Source organism: Octodon degus, unplaced genomic scaffold (genome assembly GCF_000260255.1).
Source record: "Octodon degus isolate 3935 unplaced genomic scaffold, OctDeg1.0 scaffold00080, whole genome shotgun sequence".
NCBI lineage: Eukaryota > Metazoa > Chordata > Mammalia > Rodentia > Octodontidae > Octodon > Octodon degus.
The window spans coordinates 8,396,827-8,419,334 of record NW_004524656.1 but is presented as its reverse complement, the minus strand read 5'-3'; the positions used below and the strand labels follow the sequence as shown (position 1 = coordinate 8,419,334).

General features: G+C 41.8%; 1 protein-coding gene across 3 annotated transcripts in view; it reads right to left on the bottom strand.

The window, feature by feature from the left end:
- Nucleotides 1–22,508, bottom strand: part of Sik3 (SIK family kinase 3) — a 260,504-nt gene that overhangs the window by 85,234 nt on the left and 152,762 nt on the right. For all 3 annotated transcript variants that reach the window (XM_004636479.3, XM_004636480.3, XM_023721083.1), the window contains exon 3: nt 21,625–21,688. In XM_004636479.3, the coding sequence (XP_004636536.1) occupies nt 21,625–21,688 (64 nt within the window). The remainder of the gene's footprint in view (nt 1–21,624; nt 21,689–22,508) is intronic.

The window sequence follows — 22,508 nt, the reverse complement described above, 5'->3', positions numbered from 1 at the left end:
AAAAAAAAAAAAAAAAAAGGCAAAATTATTCACACAATAATCATAGCTAATAAATGTCTTTTTTTTTCTTTTGGTATTTAGTCCAGGGTCCCCAGCGTCTTACTATGTAGATCGGACTCATAGTGATTCTCCTGTTTTCAGCCTTCCAAGTCCTGGGATTACAGGAGCACGCCACCACACCCAGTCTCAATCACAGTCTCAGCTTGTCCCAGGGGTGGGGCCAGCCTGGCACACCAGGGATCAAACCCCAGCTGTTGCACTCTGCCTAAGCAGGAACTTTAGTCCGCTGAGCTATCTGGCTGGCCCTATAAATGTAAAAAACATAAATTAGAATAAATTCACCATTTTGCAATACATAATGAAATAATGTATTTAAGCAACTAAATAATAAGAGTGGCTAAAATATGCAGCCAAAAGTTGATCGCAAACTTTGTAAGAGATGGATTATGTGAACAAGGCCTGACCCTACGTAGTAGTCTACGTATCGCTGAGAATGAGAAAAGTACACAATCTACACCACCCACAGTGACACACAGAACACTATGAGGGGTTCTTCTGCCCTCAGCCCAATTTCAATCTTCAGTCAACCAGTTTTCCAGATATGATGACCATTTTAGAAGAAAAAATGAGCTGAAAGAGTATGATACATGACATAATAAAAATAACTGGGCAAGGTTCTCCACACCTGGAATGCCAGCACTCAGAAGGCCAAGGCAGGAGTATGGCCAAGAGCTTGAGGCCAGCCTGGGCTACACAGTGAGTTCAAGGCCAGCGAAAAGTAGAAATGTAGCAGCAAACTTAGCACAGAAATTCCCCTCGGTCCTTGGTCAACTCACAAACTGCACAGGGGCAAAAGCAAGCCTGGCACAGAGCATACTGCTGGGGAACTCGTGAGCCGGACAGAAATCCTCACTGGTTACACGTACTCCAGCAGTGCTAGATTTCAGGTTCAGCGTGAAAGGCACTACGGTGAGAATATAGAAAACTGTCTCTCTGGGGTAACAGCTACGAGCATGGGCAAAGTACAACCGCCCCCGCAAATCCTAAAGCCAAGCCCCACCTGACCAAGGAGATCGGCCTGCAATCTAACCATGCAAGAGCGCAAACTGGCCCTGCAGGAGGCAGCACCGCAGAACCTCCACAACAACTGGCCTCCGTGTCCAGCGCACAAAGAAAGGCCACCAAACACGGAAAGAATCAGGAAGAGTGACCAATAAATGAGATTAACGTGGCTGAAAACAAAATTAGAGGTGATTTAGATACTGGAGCTAGCAAGTGAAACCCTATAATGTATAACTACAGTTAGTACATTAAAGAAAACACATAACATACAAAAACAATGAAGACTTTTTAAAAGGAAAATTTAGAATCTCTAAACTATGCATAACCTATAAATATAGTGTGAAACTGTAAAATACCTGAAATGAAGAATTTACGAGGTAGATAGTAGAGTTTTTTAAAAATCCTCATATATTGTCATCCCAGCACTCGACAGGCTGAAGCAGGAGGATTGTTGTGAGTTCAAGGCCAACCTGGGCTATAATGTGAGTTCAGGGCCAGCCAGAACTGCACAGTGAGACACTGTCTCAGAAACACATAAAAGAAAACAAAAAAGAAAAGAAAAAAAATACAAAAGACTGAAAAATTAAACAAAAAGACTCTTCGAACTAAAAGTCAGTAGCGAACCTGCGTGACAAGCTCAAGGACCCAGGTTTGATACACAGTACAGATAAGCTGCGTAGTGAGACCCTGTACCAAATAAATAAATAACAGTATCATTCAAATAAGCTTCAAGGAAAATTAAATACTTTGGAATTAACAAAAAGAAAGAGTTCCATAATGAAACTATTGTACTTTAAAAAAAAAAAAAAAAGACATCAAAGAGGATGTGAGAAAATGTAAAAATATTCCATTCCTGGATAGCCAAAACCAACACTGTAAAATCCAACATACTTCCAAAAGTGATATGATATAATCCCAATCAAAATACCAACAGTACTCTTCACAGAACTAGAGAAGACTATCCTACAACCTACACGGAACCAGAAGAGAGACAGCAGAAAAGCGAATCTGGAGTTGGGCATGGTGGCAGTGTGACTATAATCCCAGCACTCAAGAGACTGAGGCAGGAGAAATGCTCAAGTTGAGGCCAGCCTGGGCCAGGTAAGTTCAAGAACAGCCTGAAAGACATAGCAGGGCTGGTGAGATGGCTCAGTGGTCTAAAGCACCTACTTGGAACAAGCTTAGCAAAGCACAGGGACCGCGGTTCAATCCCCCAGCACCACATGCCAGCCAGTCCCGCCCCCTGGTGGGCTGAGCTGGCCACACACACACACACACACAAATAAAACTAAAAAAAAGAGACAACTTCCCGGTGAACTACCCGCTCGGGCCTCCCACCTGTCCCTTTCTAAAAAAAAAAAAAAAAGAAAAGAAAAGACATAGCAAAACTCTGTTTCACAAACCCACAACTTTTTATTTTTTATTTTTTTTAAATTTGTTTGTTTTTATTTATTTGTGTGGGTGTGGGTATGGGGGGGCCAGCTCAGCCCACCAGGGGGCGGCGCTGGCTGGCATGTGGTGCTGGGGGATTGAACCGCGGTCCCTGTGCTTTTAGTTTGTTCTAAGTAGGTGCTTTAGACCACTGAGCCATCTCACCAGCCCCAACTTTTTTTTTTTTAAATTAGAGAAATTCAGAGCAATCCTGGTTAACAAGAACAAACAAGAAGCCATCACCACGATCCTAGATTTCAAGTTATATTATAAGGCTACAATGATAAAAACAGTGTGGCACTAACGCAAAAGCAAGACACATGGATCACTGGAACAGAACAGAAGGTGCAGAATCACCCCAGACACATTCAGCCATCTGAACTCTGACAAAGTGGCCCAACACTATAGGAAGGACAACATTTTTAACAAACAAATGGTGTTGAGAAGTTGGCTATGCATATGCATAAAACTGATTTTAGGCTTGTATTTCACAGTACTAACCTAAAAGCAAAATGGATCAAAGAGCTAAATATTAAAACAGAAACAACCTGCTGGAAGATGAAACAGGCAAAACACTTGACAACATAGGTATACACAAGGACTTTCTAAAGAGAACTTCAATTGCATAAGAAATAACATCTAGAATCAACAAATGGGATTATATTAAATTAAAAAACTTCTGTCTATGAAACAAAACCAACAGAATAAATAGACAACCTACACAAGGGGAAAAGTTGTTGCCAGAGGACTAATACCTAGACAGAGGACTAATACCTAGAATATACAAAGGACTCAATAATAATAATAATAAAAATAATATTAACAATAATAATAATAATAATAAAGCTCCCAAGCTGCACACAGTGGCCTGCACTGCTAATCTTAGCACTTGGGAGACTGAGACAGGAGTATTACCATGAACTTAAGGGGAACATGGGCTATGGAACAAGTGCTCATAAAGAAGAAAAAGAACAGAAAAAGAAAAAGCCTCTCAAAATAAAAGACACAATCAAAAAATGAATGAGCAAATGAAATTGAGACAATTGTCAGAAGAAGTACAAATTGGGGGCCGGGGAGATGGCTCAGTAGAATAAGCGCTTCCTTGGCAAGCGCAAGGGCCTGAGTTCAATCCCCAGTTCCACCAAAAAAAAAAAAAAAAAAAAAAGAAGAAGAAGAAATACAAATGGCCAGTAAGTATACGAAATGTTTAATACCACCAGCCATCAGAGAAATGCAAATTAAAACAACACTGAGATTTCATCTTAATCTAGAAAGAATAGCTATCATCAAGAAAGCATAAAACAACAAACACTTCCTATTATCATGTTTTGATTTTTTTTTTCCTTAAAATAAAAAAAGAAAAAGCTAGTGAAGCTATGGCGGAGGGAGGAACCCTTCCACATCATTGGTGGGAATGTAAACTAGTACAAGCACTATGGAAATCAGTATAATCTTCAAAATACTAAAACTAGAAATTCCATTTGTCCCAGCACGTCCCCTGCTAGGTATTTTCCAAAGAGTCAAAGACATTATATCACAGTGAGACATGCAAAATCCATGTTTACTGTAGCACCTAAATTTTTATTTCCTAAATTTGAGAAGCTGCCTAAATGTCCATCAACGGATCAATGAATACAGAAATATGTAACTTAACACAGAGAAGTGCTACTCTCCACAAAGAAGGATAAACCCGAGTCACTTGTAGAACAATGGATGCACCCTACTGTGATTAACATTAAACAAAATAAATCTGGACACATGAAATAAAATCACATGGTTTCTCTTATATGAGAAACCCAAAGTACAAATAATGTAAAGGGCAAAATAAAAGGCAGGTAACAGGAAACAGGGAGCTACATCTTCTGCAAAATGATCAAGGGACAGAGGGTGGAGGAAGGGCAGGAAAGGGAAGATAAAAACAATTAAGATATGTTATGCACACGGACAAACTTTCCATGACAAGAATAACCATTAAGTACTGCAATCATGTCCTAATAATTTTTTTTTATTTTAAAAACAAAAAACACTAAGTATTTGAGAGAAGGCATGTGATGCCTACAATTTGGGTTAAGATAAAAGTTATCAGAAACAAGAACAGAAAAATGGTGATAGCTGTCAAAACTGAACAGCGAATAAATGAGGGTACATTATGCAAAAGAGACATCAAGACTGAACAGTTCCAATATGACTGGAAAGTCCAACTCTGAAGCCTCCACTAAGACTCAAAGCACAGCAAACTGTCAGGCTCTATACAAATCAAAAAGGAAGTACAGTACCTCCAATACCAGCGACCCGAGGTGAACACACTCACCCCATTAGGGACAAGCAAGAGAACGGAAAGGAAAAAGGCCAAAGTAAGTTAGATACCCAGCAGGGCTAACTCCAGGTATTAGTGTGTTGTGCCTAGTGCCTGGGCCTGTTGTGGGGAGACAAGGCTTCCCAGAGTGTGGGCCAGTTTCAACTCCGTGGCCTAACCTGGGCTGGCTCTGCCTGCTGTCTGGGTTTCCCTCAGAAGATGCTCCAAACTCTGGTACCTCCCATTTCCTGGGGCTGCCACTGTACCTTTATACTATGATGAGCTCTCATGGTTCCTGACAGGAACTGTGACCCTGTCACCCACTTTTGCTTGGACTCTAAAGCCTTCTGAGATCTAGATGGAAGCCTCTGAGATTCCACAACTATTTTACTTTGTTAGAGAAACTATATTTCCCAAAAGGTTTAAAAATCAGTTCAGAAAACCCTTAGGAAAAGTATGACTATAGGGGCAGGCAAAAATATTTCCTTGGGAGATACATACTCCATAGAGAAAAACCATCTGGCTCATTCTCTTTGGTATTCACTTTCATGTCATGGTAGAAATGACAGGATGATCAGATAGCTCAGAATGGAAGCTGTGCAGCGAAGTGAGGGCAAAAGGCAAAGGACCTCTTCATATGCATACATCCTGGGCTGACTACAAATGTGAATGTGAAGCATTTCTGATGTGAAGAAAGTAAAACCAAATAAAATAAAATAATGAGTGAAAAATTAACTGGGGAACAAAATGGAAAGTTGTTTTGATTCAGAGTGACTAGGTAAAAGTTCAATGATATGGCTACTTGCTTCTGTTAGGAAAGCCTGTAGTCAAAGGGAATAATTAATTTAGTAGAAAAACAATTTAGTTGTAAAGATACAAAGAATGTTGAGAGGACTAAATAAAAACAAGTGAGCTCGGTGTGATGCCATGCACCAGCAATCCCAGCATTTGGGAGACCCAGGCTGGTGTGGGCTATGAGTGAGTTCAAGGCCAGCCTGACATACACAGCCAGACCTGTCTCCAAAAAAAAGAAAAGAAAACCTAAACAAATAAATAAATGATGTGAAATTCCACAACAAATCAATACAAAACAGTGTGTTCATATAAATGTTGGTGTTCTTAAACACTTGGGGCTAACAAGATAAAGTTACCAAATAAAACACTTAACGTAGTATCCGGTGCGTAACAGTTAAGCGATTTAGTTTTTCCACTCCTTGCACGACTATTTAGCCTTCGCGTGCTCCATGGCATAAATGGCTGGCCTGTGAGTGGCTCTGAGTTCCATCCCTGCTGGCACCCCGGGAAATGTTATTTTTAAGGCACTGAGACTGTTCATAATAAATCACACACATTTCAACAAATTCCTAAATTAGCAATTTATTTTAAAGGCTCACAAATTCTGCCTGGTAGTCAGGAAACTTTGCTTGATAAAGTGCTGGGTTTAGGAGCTTATGGTCTTCGGGGTGTGGGGATAACTGGGAATCAAACTCAGTAGTATCTTGTGCTTGCCAGGCAGGCACTATGCCACTGAGCTATCTCCTCAGCCCAAGTTTATGGTCTTAAATAGGAAGTTTGGTGGTAACCATTTAGAGGAAATCACATTGTAGAAGTTCAAAGTTATGAATTCAATGTTTTTTTTTAAAAAATTAAACACTTGCTGAGCCAGCCCTACCTCTGGGGTGCACTAAGCTGGTGAATGAGACTGGGTGTGGTGGCGTGCACCTGTAATCCCAGTGCCTGGGAGGCTGAAAACAGGAGGATCCCTACGAGTTCAATCTGTGTAGAGAGACCCTGTAGACCCTGTACTAAATACATTATAAAAAAACTTTAAAGTTTCTCAATTCTGTTTGTATTACTAAATAGGACCATGTTACATCCCTGTCCCTTACACAGTACTAAATAGTATGCAATAATCAGCTCAATCAATCAACTGAGTAATAAATGTTTGATAACCACCTAATAAAGCTATTACATTGTTTAAATTTCAAAATTTGCAATATGTCTTTCTCTGCAGAGATAAGCAGGACAAAAATAATGTATTTTTCTCTTCCAGGTCAAAAACTCATCTAATTATGTAGAATTCCATGCTCGCCTTGGAGCGAGGACCTGCTATGTGATGTGCACTGCATCAAAAAGTGCAGAACAGATACAAAAATTTCAGTGCTATAATCTGAAATCTATTGGTGTTAATAAATTCAGTCAGCAAGCTCCTGAGTGCAATCCGCAGTACCGCAAAAACAAACAAAAATAAATAAATTCAGTCAGTCTTCCACCCAATGATCAATCAATAAACAAGTATTAATTGAGCATGTGTTCTCTGTGGGATTATTTCAGGACTTAGCAGGATCAAAAATGACAAAATCTTTAGTCTTACAATGGTTATGCTTTAGTAAGGTGGGAGAAGGCACAAATTAATTAATGTTGTTGCACATAAAAACCAAGAAAAAGCAAAGTAATAAAAGGAATAGTAGATCATTAGGGAGAATGAGACATAAATAACTTGGCCAGAACAGACCTCTCTACTGAGGCAATACTGAGTAAAAACTTACTCAAAAGAATCAGGAGAGACAGTCATGCAAATATCTGGGGGAAGATGACTTCAGGAAGAACAATGGGATTTATGGAGGCCCTCACGGAGGAACACTGAATGCTTTGAGGACGCATGAAGGAATGTGATGGGAATATGAAAGGAGCAGAACCCAGGAGCTACAGTCAGACAGGACGGTACAGCCCAGATCACACAGAGCTGAAAAAGCCACCTGAAGATCTATAAGATTTATTCCCAACTAGATGGGGAAAACCAATAAAAATATGAATGGTGAGATCCATTTTGCCCTCTCCCTCACCACATACACACAGCCATTTTGGTATTGAAGACTGAATCCAAGGACTTTAAAATGAGCTAGATCCCCACTCCTTTTTATGTTTTGTTTTGAAAGAAGGTCTCACAAAGTTGGCCAAGCTGGGTTTTAAATTGGGATCCTCCGTTGTCAGTCTCCCAGCATGCTGGGCTTGCAGACTTGAACCACCTTGATGGGCTCCTTCTGCATTTTTTAAAACCATCACTCTAAAGGTAACAGGGGAGACAGGACAGATCTAGAGAGATTGGTAACGGCTGCTGTGGTGACTCTAGCAGGGGACGACTGTGGCTGACATCACTATTAGTAGTGGAAGTGACAAGTGACGGAGAGCAAAGGAATTCAGCATAATATGAAGGAAGGGGAACCAAGGTTTGCTGAAGGATCTGACGTAAGATATGCTAGTAAAAAAGAAATCAAGCATGATTCTAAATAGGTTTGAGGAGTGAAAATTAATGAACAGATTTTCCATTAGTGAGCTGAGAAAGACAGATGAGAAAAGTTAAGAGAAACGCAGAAGGTTACTTTTACATCTATGAACACGAGATGCTGAGTAGACGTTCAGATCAAGATGTCACATCAGTAGCTGCGCACATACATAAATCTCGAGTTTGTGGGACAGTCAGGCCTGCAATTCAGATTTTGGGAGTCAACACCTTAACAGCTGATATAAAACCAGTGAAGATTCTAGACGTGGGGAGATGAGAAAACGGTTCCGGAATCCCCGAGCCCGGGAATACCCCGAGATGTCAGAAGGAGGAAGATCTGGCAAGAGAACCACCAGAAGAAAAGGGATGGATCACCAGACTAGAGTCTCAAATCACAGCTTAGTTCCAGTAAATAACAAAATTAGAGGGGCCGGGGAGATGGACCACCACAGAAAAACAAATACACAGAAAGTGCTATAGGTGAAATATGTCCAAGATGAGGAAGAAAAAAGCAAACTCAGAGCACAATCCACAGACAGAATAAATTTTCACAGTCATAAAATTTAAGTAGATGCCAATAGCACAAAGGTAACTGGGCTTTTGTTATGCCAGAAAATTCATACTTATAGTCACCTTTTCAACCAATTCCTCTAAAATTAACAATTCCATTTTAGATTTCTTTAAAAGGGGGGGGGCATACTATTTCACTTGGGACCAGGAAGTAGGCTAACCTCTGGCATACCCCTCCCCACGAGTTTCACACTGCCCCGCCACACACCTAGGTAACTGGGATCTCTCCTTTCAACCTCTCTTGCCTTCACTGATCAACCAGCTGAAGTCCTGGTCCACCAAGATTCTGCCAGTCCCCTAAAGAAATGTTAACATCTACAAACATAATGTATCTGACACTGTGCCTTTCTTTCTCTTCGGTGGCTTTACAGAACTTCATCAAACTTCAGCCACCTTTTCTATGGTCACAGTCTGGAGCTGGTCTTCACTTGACTATTTTATCACTGAAATTCTAGACCTGAATGCAGGTGAAATATCTCTTAATTCAAAACGTTTTGAGCGTCGTATCAAAACTCAAAAAATTTCAGATTTTGGAGCATTTCAAAATTTGGATTTTTTACTTTGGGGTGCTTAATGTGAAGTATTTTACACTTACTGTAACTTTCCTAATCGGTACCATCAAGCAGAAATACATTTATTTACCTTAATATTTTCTTTTTCTTTGGCAGAACCGGGGATTGAACTCAGGCCCTTGTGCTTGCCAGGCAAGCGCTTATTCTACTGAGTCATCTCCCCAGCCCCTAACTTAATATTTTCTTATAATCACATTACAATGTATAACAGAGGAAGGATGAAGAGCGAAAGAAGAGAGGGAAAAGGAGAGGGGGCAGGGAGCATCTTGGTTTGTCTTTACATCCCATTTTATTGGAACATTTTAGGTATACATAGCAATCACGTTCATCCAGAGAATTTGTAGCTATGTGTGACTTATCTCCCCCCACCACCCTACTTTCCCTTCAACCCCTCTTTTCCTCCCCATTTACAAAGCTTTGTGGCCATTTTTTCCCTTCTTTCCTACTCTCCCCTTCTTTCCCTTCCCCCTCCTCTTTTGTTCTGCCCCCTACTTGAACATTTTCCTGTTTTATGATATTCTGGTCCTTCTTTACACTTTTGGTTTCTCACACCAGAGAAACAACGCGGCATTCATATGTGTGTCCCATTTATTTCACTCACAGAGCACAGACTCAAGGAGCATCCGTTTTCCTAGAACTGGCTCTCCTGTATCCTTTTTATGGTAGAGAAGTGCTCCAGTGTATAAAAGAACCATTTCTTTATCGATCCATCAACTGATGGACACTTGGGTAGTTTCCAAGACTGGGCCATTACAAACTGCTGCTCTGCACATGTTACTATGGTTACTTAATTTTGGGGTGAAGATACCTGGGAGGGGAATGGCTGGGCCAAATGCAAACTCTAGTCCTAGTTTTTTTAGAAATCCCCACTCTGATGTCTACAGTGGTTGCACCATCAACACTCCCACCAATGGGAAAAGAGTTCTTTTTGTCACACCGCCCCTCCAGCATTTGTTATTGGTGACTTCTTTATGTTAGCCACTCTCTCTGGGGTGAGACTGAATTTCAATGCTGCTTTAATTTGTGTCTCTTAAATCAGTAGTGATGTTGAAATTTTTCATTTATTTATTTTCTGTTTGTATTTCTTCATTTGAGTAGTGTGTATTCATCTCAGAGGAGCATCTGTGTTGAAATGAATTTTAACAAAAACTTCAACAACATAAAAATACCCTTCTTCGATATATACTAAGTCTTCAAAATCTACTGTGAATTTTACACTTACAACTTGCATGATAACTTCTCTATGGAAAAAAATGAAATCTAATTTTACCAAAATACCAGTTATGTTTAAGGGCTGGTGACTAAGTGCCTGTTTTGGCAAGCACAGGGACCGGGGTTCAATTCTCAGTCCCGTATGCCATGCTGGCCCCACATCCAGGTGCACCGAGCAGGCCACCAAGACCAGGAGTGGTAGCACACACCTGTAATCCCAGCACTGGGGAGGCTGAACACAGGAGGATCACTGTGAGTTGGAACTGTGTAGTGAGACCCTGTACCAAATACATAAATGACGAAAAAAAAAGTTATGTTTAATATAAAAGTAGTATCTTCACATTACACAGAGTGAAGAATTTGGCCTTGCCTACACAGAAGGTCTAACCTTCCCCCTGGCTTATAGAGATTAATATCTGGACAGTTAAAATGTCATGCCTTGGGCAGGCCAGACAGCTCAGAGGACTAAGCGCCTGCTTAGGCAAGTGCAGGCCCAGGGGTTCGACTTCTGGCACCACATGCCACACCATCCCTGTCCCTGGGTGTGCTGAGCTGGCTACAAGTCTGAGCTGCATAGGGAGACCCTATATCAAATACATACAAAAAAAAAAAAAAAAGAATGCTATACCTGCCAGGAGTATCTCTGTTTGCTTGGGAGCCTTGGGTAATGCCAGAGAATCTAACTGTATGATTCCAAATCAGCCTTGCAGATCCCATACAGTATTAGAGTAGAGACTGGTAACACTAGCAAGACCAACAAGGAGACCTTGTGCAGGCTTCAGGGCACAATTATTTGTTGATGTCCACACAGATCAAGTATGTGAGCAACCAGTCAAGCAATCAGGCCCATGTAAAACAGAAATGCTGAACAGGAAGGCTCAGGTGATCCTCCATGGAACATCCTCTGTGCACCAAAAGGAGGGGGGAAAATGGCATCCTGTCTCTGCAGGCATAGAACAAAGAAAATTCCAGGTGTGGTACTCCTCCTGAACCCTACACTTCTTCCTTTGGCTGATTTTATTTTTTTAATTTTAATGAGAAAAAAAGATAAAATAGCAATGAAACAGTTTCAAAACAGGTCATAGGATGGTTACAATAATTAATACATTGCATATTGTTGGCTTCATCCTTTGGCTGATTTTATCCTGTATTGTCTTTGTAATAAATCATTATCTGTGGTGAGTTCTAAATCCCAGCAATTTATCAAAAATGAAGGTGATTTGAGGAATTTCTAAACTTCAGTTAAGTGTCAGAGTGAGGGTGATTTTGGAGAATGTGCTAATTTGTAATGGTTAACTCTGACATCTAAAACTCTTAACTCTTAACACAAATACCTGTTTTTGTTTTGTTTGTTTAATGTATTTGGTACAGAGTCTCACTACGCAGCTGGGACTCTCAGTGATCCTCCTGTTTTCAGCCTCCCCAGCTCTGGGATTACAGGTGTGCACCACCATGCCTGGTCTCACTGGCCCGCACAGCATGCCCCGGGGTAGAGCCAGTGTGGCAGGTGGTGGCCAGGATCAGGATCAAACCCCAGCCTCATGCTTGTGTAAGCGGGCACTTGGTCCGCTGAGTTATCTCATCCAATATCTCAGTTTTTAAAGTAAATGTAAATTAAATTCAAAATTCACTAGTTACACTAGCACTAGTCCAAGTGCACAAAAGCCACGTGTAGCCGATGGCTGGGTACCACGCCAGTCAGCACAGACTTAGACTTCTACCTCTCCCACCCTTCCGTCCACCACACCTGCTCTTCATGGAGACCTCAGCTTCTGACATTCTCATTGAAGTACATTTGTCCTGGTCATATCTATATCTTCTGTCCCACTCACACCTAGGACCAAAGGCCCAAATACTAAGTGGATATTACTGGGGGCCTCACTATTCCTGTCACTTTTTTCCCCTGTATTTAGGACAAGGTCTCCAGGGTCTCACTATGTACATCAGACTCCTAGTGAGCCTCCTGTTTTCAGCTTCCCAAGTGCTGGGATTACAGGCCGGCGCCACCACACGCAGTCTCAATCACAGTATCAGCACACCCCAGGGGCAGGGCCAGCATGGCACACCAGGGACCAAACCTGACTGCTGCACTCTGCCCAAGCAGGTATTCCTGTCATTTGTCTCTTCTACTGCACATGTTATAAGCAAAACAATGGATCAAACCAATTGTCTGTCTTAACCCATTTCCACATAGATGGTTGAGCACTGCTGGGAAAAAGCACTCCATTCTGCATAACGGAACAAGTTCCTGGTTTCCTATCTCTAAGGCCTTTAAACCACCCTTTTTATCTGTTTTTGACCATTCTCTTTCTCATTCTCCCAGTACCTAATTTCACGATCTCCATCCTGATGCAGGGTCCTACCCACTCACCTTTAACTCTCAGCCCTGCCTCAAATGCAAAATTAAAGCCAGATTGATGGCACATGCCCATAATTTCAGCATTCGGGGAGGCTGAGACAGGAGGATGGCAAGTTTGAGCCCACTTGGATAACTTACGTGATTCAGTAAGACTGTCTCAAAATAAAAAATGCATTGGGAATTTAGCTAAATGAGCAAGTCCCAGGTTCAAGCCTTAGTACTAATAAAACAAACACCAAAGACATGCAATACTTCAGATTATGTTCTTCTGCCTGAGAAATTACCTACAGCCACATGTAACCTTTACTGCTTTTTTTTTTTTTTTTTTTTTGGCAGAACCGGGGATTGAACTCAGGCCCTTGCACTTGCCAGGGAAGTGCTTATTCTACTGAGTCATCTCCCGGGCCCATTTACTGCTTATTTCTTGTTTATTTCTTTATTATAATAACCGTAACTGAGCTCAGGGCCTTCACACTGAGCTACAGCCCCAGCACTTGTTCCTATTTATGACAGGGTCTCACTAAGTCACTCAGTCTAAGCTCAAACCTGTGATTCTCCTACTTCAGCCTCCCAGGCCTAGGCCAGCAGGCCCGGCTTATCCTGCTCCTTGTGCAGCCCACTTCTTTGCAACTACGCTCATGTCCCAATCACATCTTGCTGCACAGATTACAGTTTCCCCTTTAATTACTGTCAAGTTCATTTCCTTTGCTACATACCAACCTAATTTATAATCAAATCGCCTATCTAGATGTACAACAAGAAATCGTCTCCTTACTTCTAGTGTTAACAATCACATTCAAGACAATGAGTCAACCTGCCACTGTTGCACGAATACAGGCAGGAGACAAGAGACTTTTGGGTCAGACACAAGGTCTTGTTCCTCAGGGCAGAGCCAGTCTCCCAGACGTCGGCACAGCTGCTTTCGGGCTGCAAGCCCCAGCTCCCACAGGGCAAGCGAAGACAGCCTCGTGATACCTGTACACACCGCTGGGCGCCTTATAGGAGGGGAGTGGCAAGCTGAGCAAACCCAAATCTTTTGCTATATGTAATAAACAGACCTGTTTTTTGAGCTTTTAGAAAGACATTTTCCCTATCTGCCAAGGTTATATAAACATTCTTGAAAAGAAAATAGGGGGAAAGGCCACCAATCCCTTGCTGATAAGACATTAAGGAATGTGAATTATCCACAGGGAATTCTCTTCCAACAACCCTGCTTACTGCTTAAATTATTGCCTTTTTCTGGCTTTTCCTTAGAGCCATGCTTCGCAAAATACTAGCACATGCTCAGACATCCAAGTGATAGCTTAGTGACATGTTAAAATGCTACTCCTTCGCAGCTCTATTCCCTTCCTCTTACTGGCAGTAGTCTCTTTTACATGCTGCAGCTACCAGAGTTACAAATCAAACAACAATGGCTAGCACTTGACCATCTGCAGTGACTTCCCTGGGCCAATGCAGTTCTTCTGCTATATTATCTCTTTTGTGCTGTTGTGCTTGGATATATTACCAATATATCACATTAGAGGTCTAACAATGTATCATACACATATCATTTGATACAACTGCTTCTTAAAAGAAAATATGTATCTTCCTGTTTCATGTTGTTTTTCTGAGACAAGGTCTCACTACATACACTAGGCTAGTCTTGAACTCAAAGAGAATCCTCCTACCTCAACCTCCCGAGTGATTACAAACCTGCACCACATGCCTGGCCTTTTTTAAACACACACTACCTCTGCTGGAACAATAAAAATTGATATTGTTTGCTTCTTTTTGCATCTTGTGAGTTAAACTGCTTTCAGCCTGAAGAACTGTCTTTAGTGTTTCTTCAGTGTCTCATGATCTGTTAGCTAAAATTTCAGTTTTGGTTACCTAAGTAAGTCTTTATCTTTCCTTCCTTTTAAACAGATTATTGGGTGGGGGACTGGCCAAATAGCTCAGCGGATGGGGCCAGGGGTTTGATCCCCAGGCTTGCTGTGCCGGCCCCACCCCCAGGAAGCACTGAGCGGAGGCAATTGAGACTGGTGTAGTGGTGCACACCTGTAATCCAGAACTTGGTAGGCTGTAAACAGGAGGATCACTACTAGTCTGATCTAGTAGTGAGACCCTGAACACCCTGTCCTAAATACAAAATAAATAAATAAATAAATAAACAAACAAACAGATTATTGGATGAAATAAAGGAGTTTGCTTAAAAATTGATTTTCTTTGAGGACTTTCAATATGCTATCCCAATGCCTCCTGAGCTCCACTGTTTCTGCTGAAAAGTCAGCTGCTTTTCTCTTGACATTTCCTTTAAGTTACGTGTCATTTTCCTCTTCATGCTTTCAATATTTTCTCTTTGCCTTTGCCTTTAATCATCTGCCATGATTCATCTGTTTGTGATTCTCTGTGTTTATCATACTTGCACTTTTGAACTTAAAAAAATTTTTTTCTTAAATGTATTTAGTGCAGCGTCTACAGGGTCTCACTACATCAGACTTGTAGTGATCCTCTTGTTTTCAGCCTCCCAGGCACTGGGATTATAGGTGTGCACCACCACACCCAGTCTCAGTCAGCAGGTCAGCGAGCCCTGGGGCCGGGCCCAGAACAGCACGCCAAGGACAGAACCCTGGCCGCCGCACTCTGCCTGAGCAGGTGCTTTCTAAATTTCATAAGGCACTGCTTTTCATTTTTCCTTTTTTAAAAAAAGTCTCGGGGGGTTCAGGGAGATGGCTCAGTGGAATAAGCGCTTCCCTGGCAAGTGCAAGGGCCTGAGTTCAATCCCCGGTTTAAAAAAAAAAACAAAAAACAAAAAACTGTTCTTCAACTTCTGTGGACATGTTTATATTCCTTTAAAGACTTTCCCCTCATAAATCTACCATCTGGCCCTTCTAGCAGGCAGCTCTACTGGCCTGACTTTGGCCCAGCATATAGTTCATACTTTTCTGTCTCTTTGTATGCCTTGTGGTTTTGTTGCTAACACCTGGACATCTTAAACAATATAGTAGTTCTACATACTAAATACCTCCCATTCTCAGAGGCTTACTGCTATCTGCTTTAATTTTTAATGGCTAGATTCTTTAGTGATGTTTATTCCTTCACATGTAAAATGTTCTTTTCTAGATACTGTTCCTCCAGGAGACAAAGCTTTGTAATGTGCATGGGTGCCCTGGGATCACAGTGGTTTTGGTAAAACTTTGTTTGTTTGTTTGTTTGTTTGTTTGTTTTTGAGAAGCACTTGTTACGGATTTCAGGCTGGCCCGGAATGCACTACATATGGTCTCAAACTTGCAGCTATCATCCTGCCTCAGCCTGGGATTACAGGCATGTACCACCAAGTCTATTTTCTCTTTCCGTTCCAGAGCAAACCCAGCAATTAACTCATTAATTGCATATAACTGCTATATTGCTTTAAACGATGTCCTGGGGCATATATTCGTCTACATTAAAATACAATAAAGTTGTGGAGCTCTTAAAGAAATAGTTTCTGAAATCAATATATAATTTTTGCTTTGATTCCAGGAAAGCTCTTTCCAGATATCTAATTCCCTGGATCTGTCCTGCAAACTAAGAGGCTGACAGTTTTGCAAGGGCTGTGAATCTTTTCTCAAATGCCTTTCACCACAACCTTGAATGTTTCTTAAGAGTGCAATCAGGCTCCAACTTCTTCACTCTTCACAGAAGAAACTAGGAGCTACAGGCTTTCTGGTTGGCTTTGCTCCTCAGCCAAAACTCTTGAGTCAGGACTCTGGGGCTAGGCGTGGGGACAAAGGCCAGCTTCTCTCCAAAGGTCCCACTCCCCCATTCTAGGAGCTGAGAAATCCACGGGGGGAGGAGGGACAGCGTTGCAAAATGCTCTCAGCTTGCCTCTCCCACGTGGAGCCTGTTCTGTGATCTGAGGAGAGAGAGAACTCTGGCTCCAGCAGTCCACCATGCTACCACCAGACTCCACAGGTGGATGTGGGCAGAAAAGAGAGCCCCCACCTCTCACTGCACTACTCCAGGTCTTACCGTCAGCAAAGGCAACTGGGAAAAGGATGGCAAGTGCTAACGTCCTGTTCCTCCAGAGAAGAAAGCCATCTGCCTTGTTGCTGAGAGGGAGGAGACTAGGCTGCAAAAATCTGGACAGGAATCTTTCTCTACCTCCCTGAGTGCATAGCAGGAAAGGAGGTAGACCTACCTTTGAGTCAGCACTGCACTGGTTCAAAGCCCAAATGCTATCTCATTACATGTTGATGGTTCCTAGCTGTTCTTGAGTATGTTTCCTCAGTTCCCTTGACTTTCAAGTGGGTGTTACTTTGTTTTCTTTAGATAGTTCCACCCAGACCGGTGTGGGGTGTGGCAGTGCATGCCTACTATCTCAGTACTCAGGGGGGATGAGGCAGGAGGACTGTTAAGAGTTCAGGGTGAGCCTGAGCTACATAAGTGAGTTCAAGGCCTGGCTGCACTACATAGTAAGGTCCTGTCTCAAAAACAAAAGCAATAAAAGCTCCACTCGTTTCCCTGACACGTCAGTAGAGTTCCTCATGTGGTCATGGGAGAAGATGATCATTCTTCACTATGAAGGTGAAAGCAAGCCTGTGCAAGGGCTCTATACATTTCATCTTGGCCAATAATGAGGCAAATATCTTGAGACTAGGACCCAGAATCATTGGTAATTTGTCCCAAATAAAAGAGCAACCAGGTAAAGGCAGAGATCTGATTCAAACATAGGACTATCTCAAAGGCCCACTTTCTTGGGGCCGGATAGATAGCTCAGCAGACTAAAGCAAGGGACCAGGGTTCTGCTCCCGGGCATGCTGAGACCGTGATTAAGTGCCTGTAATCCCAGTGCTTGGGAGGATGAAAACAGGAGGATCACTGAGTATGATCTGTGTAGTGACACCCTCTACATTCTGTACTAAATACATAAAAAAGACCCACTTTCTTGACTAAGCTCCTACTTTCATGTTCTGACTACTTCCAAAATTCCAAGGTTGTAGGACTGTTTTATCCCTGCACCATCTCAATGATTTCTTTAGGTAATAGATTATTTTCTCTCTCATGTTCAATTTTAAATACAATATTAGTAACTGGGCATGGTGGCACATGCTTGTAATCCCAGCACTTAAGAAGTTGAAACAGGAGGATCACAGCCAGTTCAAGACCAGCTTATGGGTTACAAAAGTGAGTACAAGGCCAGCCCAAACTGCACAGGGAGGCCCTGTCTCAAAATATATTAATATTAATATTCATGTATTTATTTACTCATATGTAATTTATATTCATATATACTCATAACCATATAGTGTCTTATACACTTCCTTTTTTTTTCCTTTTTGCAGTATGAGGGCCGAACTCAGGACCTTGCATTTGTGAGGCAGGCACTGAAGCTGCTGGTATATCTCTGGCCTCTATAGTATTTAGTATATACTTATGGTTTTTTTAAAAATAGTATTACTGGGCTGGGGAGATAGCTCAGCTGAATAAGCACTTGCCTGGCAAGCTCAAGGGCCTGAGTTCAATCCCCAGCCCTGCCAAAAAAAAAAAATAGTATTACCAAATGTATACTCTATTTGCCCATCTCTTTAGCTCTACTCCCATAAAGAACCCATGACCAAAGGACTGTATCTTTCTTATACTTTTTCTTTTTTCTTGTGGGATAAGGTCTCAATATGTAATTCAGGCTCACCCAAAACTCAAAGCAACTCTGTTGCTTCAGCCTACAGGCATGCACCACCACACCCAGCTCAATCCTGTACTTTTAAAATCTTCTTTCCTAAAGAGCAGGTAGATCTGACATGCTCAAAGCTTGGTTCTTAGATTACTATAAACATTAAGATGACACTGTGTCTTCTCCTAAAGTTATCGCTGTTTCTCTACCAATAGATGTCTTTCTGTGACATAAAATAGTCAATGGGTATCTCAGACTTCAGAGAAGTATTGTCTTTTTTACAGAATAAAACTTATAGGGCAGGCCAGATAGCTCAGCAGACTAAACAGCCTGCCTAGATAGGTGAAGTGACTGGGGTTTGATCCTGTGCATGCTGTGCCAGCCCTTCCCCGGGGGCCCACTGAGACAGTGACTGAGACTGGGAGTGGTGGTGTGTGTGTAATCCCAGTGCTTAGCATGCTAAAAGCAGGAAGATCACTCTGACTCTGATCTGCGTAGTGAGACCCTCTACTGAAAATACCAAAACAAAACAAAAAAAAAAGAATAAAATTTGTTGGGTTTTTTTTTTTAAGTGTCTAGGTAGGGGCTGGGGAGATAGCTCGGTGGTCTAGGCATCTGCCTGGCAAGTGTAACACCTCAGGTTTGATCCCCAGTACTGCATGCCACGCCAGCCACCAAAACCATGTGTGGCGGCACACACCTATAATGCCAGCACTAGGGAGGCTGAGCAGGAGGATCACTACAAGTCTGAACTGGGAGACACTATCAACAACCAAAAGTGTCTAGATAACGACGGCTGCCCACGTACACACTCGCCATCAGAAGCGAGGCAGCTCCGTCAGAGCATGCGCACGGCACGCCGACCCCCAGCGCGCTTCCCAGCAAAACCAATGCTACTTCACCTTCCATATGCCCTGAGCTGCTTCTACTTTCTAATTCATGGAATGCCACAGAATCGCCTCCCAGACCTCCCAAAGTCATCTGTGTTGCTGCTCTAACCAGTGCAGAGTCTCTCGGCGCTGGCTCTCACGATCGCGACAACATGCTGCTTCCACGCCTATCTCCTAGCAGACCGCTTCACAGGAGGAGCTGGTGTCCTAACACAGGGTCAGCGTCTCCAAGCCTCACGCAGGGGGATAATCACTACACACAGTGAAACCTCTTAGCTCCTTGACACGATAGTGCCCTTCAAACCTCTTAACGCATTACTTTTTATGAAATAAAATATCCCTTTTGACACTGTATTCTTAGTATAAAGTTCACTATTCACTACTAACTTTAGCATAAAAGCATATACACAAAACAAAGATAAAGCTAGAAATGCTTACTTCTTTTAAAAAAGGCAAATATTTATCCTGAAAAAAAAATTTAAGACACCAAAATATAGATTTTTAGGTAAAGTTTCACATACATACACACAACTATCCCTGCAGACACAACAGTTCCACTGCTAATAAGTTCATTATAAAATGATTCTATGGGGCTGAGGAAATGGCTCAGTGGAATAAGCGCTTCCCTGGCAAGCGCAAGGGTCTGAGTTCAATCCCCAGTTCCGCAAAAAAAAGATTCTATGCTTATAAATATACCTTACGTTACTAAGTGTTTATATGTATAAGATTGAAAACAAATCTTAAAAAGATAAAGAAATCAGATAAACCTAAATTATATAAAATATAGATACCTCTTTCTGGTTGCCAAAAGAAAAATGGGGGGGCAACTAATTGGACAGTTTACCCCTTTATCTACTGCACTCTATCTATCACCATTACCAGAAAAAATTCCTTTGCCAGCTTTGCTGCCTCAAAAAATCAGATTTGCCAACAATTTCTGCTTATTTCTCATGCTGCGCTACAGCTAAACATAAGAGAGAAAAAGCAGCTACTCCAGGCAGGACCTCCAAGCTACAAGACCTAGCAAGGGGTGTCACAAGCACATTTAGGAACACACTGCTACACCTCACTTGAACCAAGGCTAAGGGAGGCCCGAGGCAGTGCTGATAAACCTACAGCACACGTGCCACAGAGGACTGTTCTTATGACTGAAAGCTCTAAAAGGTTCGCCACCCCTGCATGAGGGCCAGATGTGGGCTCCAAGCCGTGCTCTGTGACAGGGCAGAGCTAGCAAGCCTTCTGCCACCCATGGCAACCTCGATGAGAACCTGGCAACAGGAAAGACCCACAGTCACATGATCAGAAGGAATGTTTGGTGGTGGAGATCTTTAATCTCAACCTTCTATGCCTGATTGAAAGAAACAAAATAGCTTTGAAGGAAACAAAGATGTCAGAGGAATTTCACTAAGTGAATCAAAAGACAAAATTTTATTTGGTTTATCTTATTACTTACTTATTTATTTTAAAATGTGTTGGGCTGGGGAGATGGCTCAGTGGAATAAGCACTTCCCTGGCAAGTGCAAGGGTCTGAGTTCAAGCCCCTGTCCCGCCAAAAATAAATAAAATGTACGTGTTTGGTACAGGGACTCACTACACAGCTTAGGCTCATAGTGATCCTCCTGTTTTCAGCCTCCCCAGCACTGGGGTTAGAGACGTGCACCGCCATGCCCAGATATGGTCACTGGCACAGTGTGCCTGGAGGCGGCTGTGTGGCACGCGGCACTGGGGATTGAACGCTGGTCTCTGTGCTTGCCTAAGCAGGCACGCTGAATCCCCTCAGCTATCTCACCAGTCCCAAAAGACAATTTTTTTTTTTAATTTTATAGAAAAATAACAATGGAAATCCAAAAGAAACAGACAACATGAAGCTTTCTTTTCAAAAAACTAAAACTAGTAATATAAATGGATATTACATACACACACACACACACACACACACACACACACACGTATATTTAAAACAATGGAATTTGGAATTTAGGAAAGTATTTGAACTTCTCCCTATTTCCTACTTATTTCTATTTTGCTATTTATTTGTGTGTATAGAGATTCTCATGTAAGAGAATCCATGTGATATTTGAGCCTGCGTGTTTGATTTCACTTAACATTATATTCAATAACTATTGTACTCATTATTTGTCTGATTTTTTTATTTTCATAAAAAACTTGCAGAACATTAAGTGGAGGGAGTACAGTACTAAAGAATAGCATCAAGTGACAGCTGCGTGAGTGACAGGCGCCCTGGACAGCTATTTTAGGGTTGCTATAGGGTGCTCAATGACTGTTTAAAGAATGCAATAAACTTACTTACCAAATATTTCCCCTCCACTTGCATATTCTGTCACCAGATAAATCATCCGCTCTGTCTCCATAACCTGGTACAAAGGCAGGAAAGTAACAATGACACAAATGACAGGCTGGTACCACAGGAAGAACAAGCAATGACTCGTCCTTTATCACTTGAAATTTGTTTAAAGAGGAGGGGTGTGCCAGGAATCAAACTCAGGACCTGCCATTGTCAGGCAAGTACATGTCACTGAGCTATACCCCTGACCGGTCACTTGAGATATTAACAACATTACTGCTTGCTAAAGGAAATTTAAAACGTTTTGGAGGAGCAGATATGAATGATATTAAAAAAGGAAAAAAAGATATTTCTCAACTTTTGATACTCAAGAAACAGTCCTTCTACTTAAAAGAAGTTCAACACCAATCTTTAGAAAGTCAAAAAAAAAAAAGGTGCCTCCCCCTAGGCCCAAACAAAACAAAAAAAGCTTTGGGAAAATAATAGGAAAAGGGCCAGCCAAATAGCTCAGAGGATTAAAGGCCTGCAAGCAGGCACAGGGGCTGGGAGTTTGATCCCCCTGCTGTGCCAGCCCAGCCCCCAGGGTAGGCTGAGTCGGCCATTGAGACTGGGCATGATGGCAGTAGCCTGTAATCCCAGCTCTTGGGCGACTGTAAACAGGTGGATCACTATGAGTCTGATCTAGTAGTGAGACCCTGAACACCCTGTAGACCCTTTCCTAAAAAAATAAATAATAATAATAATAATAATAATAATAGGAATGACCCCAGAACTGCACAAAAATCACTTTGGTCTTATTTTGTCTAAATAAAAACAACAATTTCCCTTTCTACTGGAAAATTCTTTATTTAAAAAAAAAAAATGGCTAGGCATGGTAGTGCATACCTATA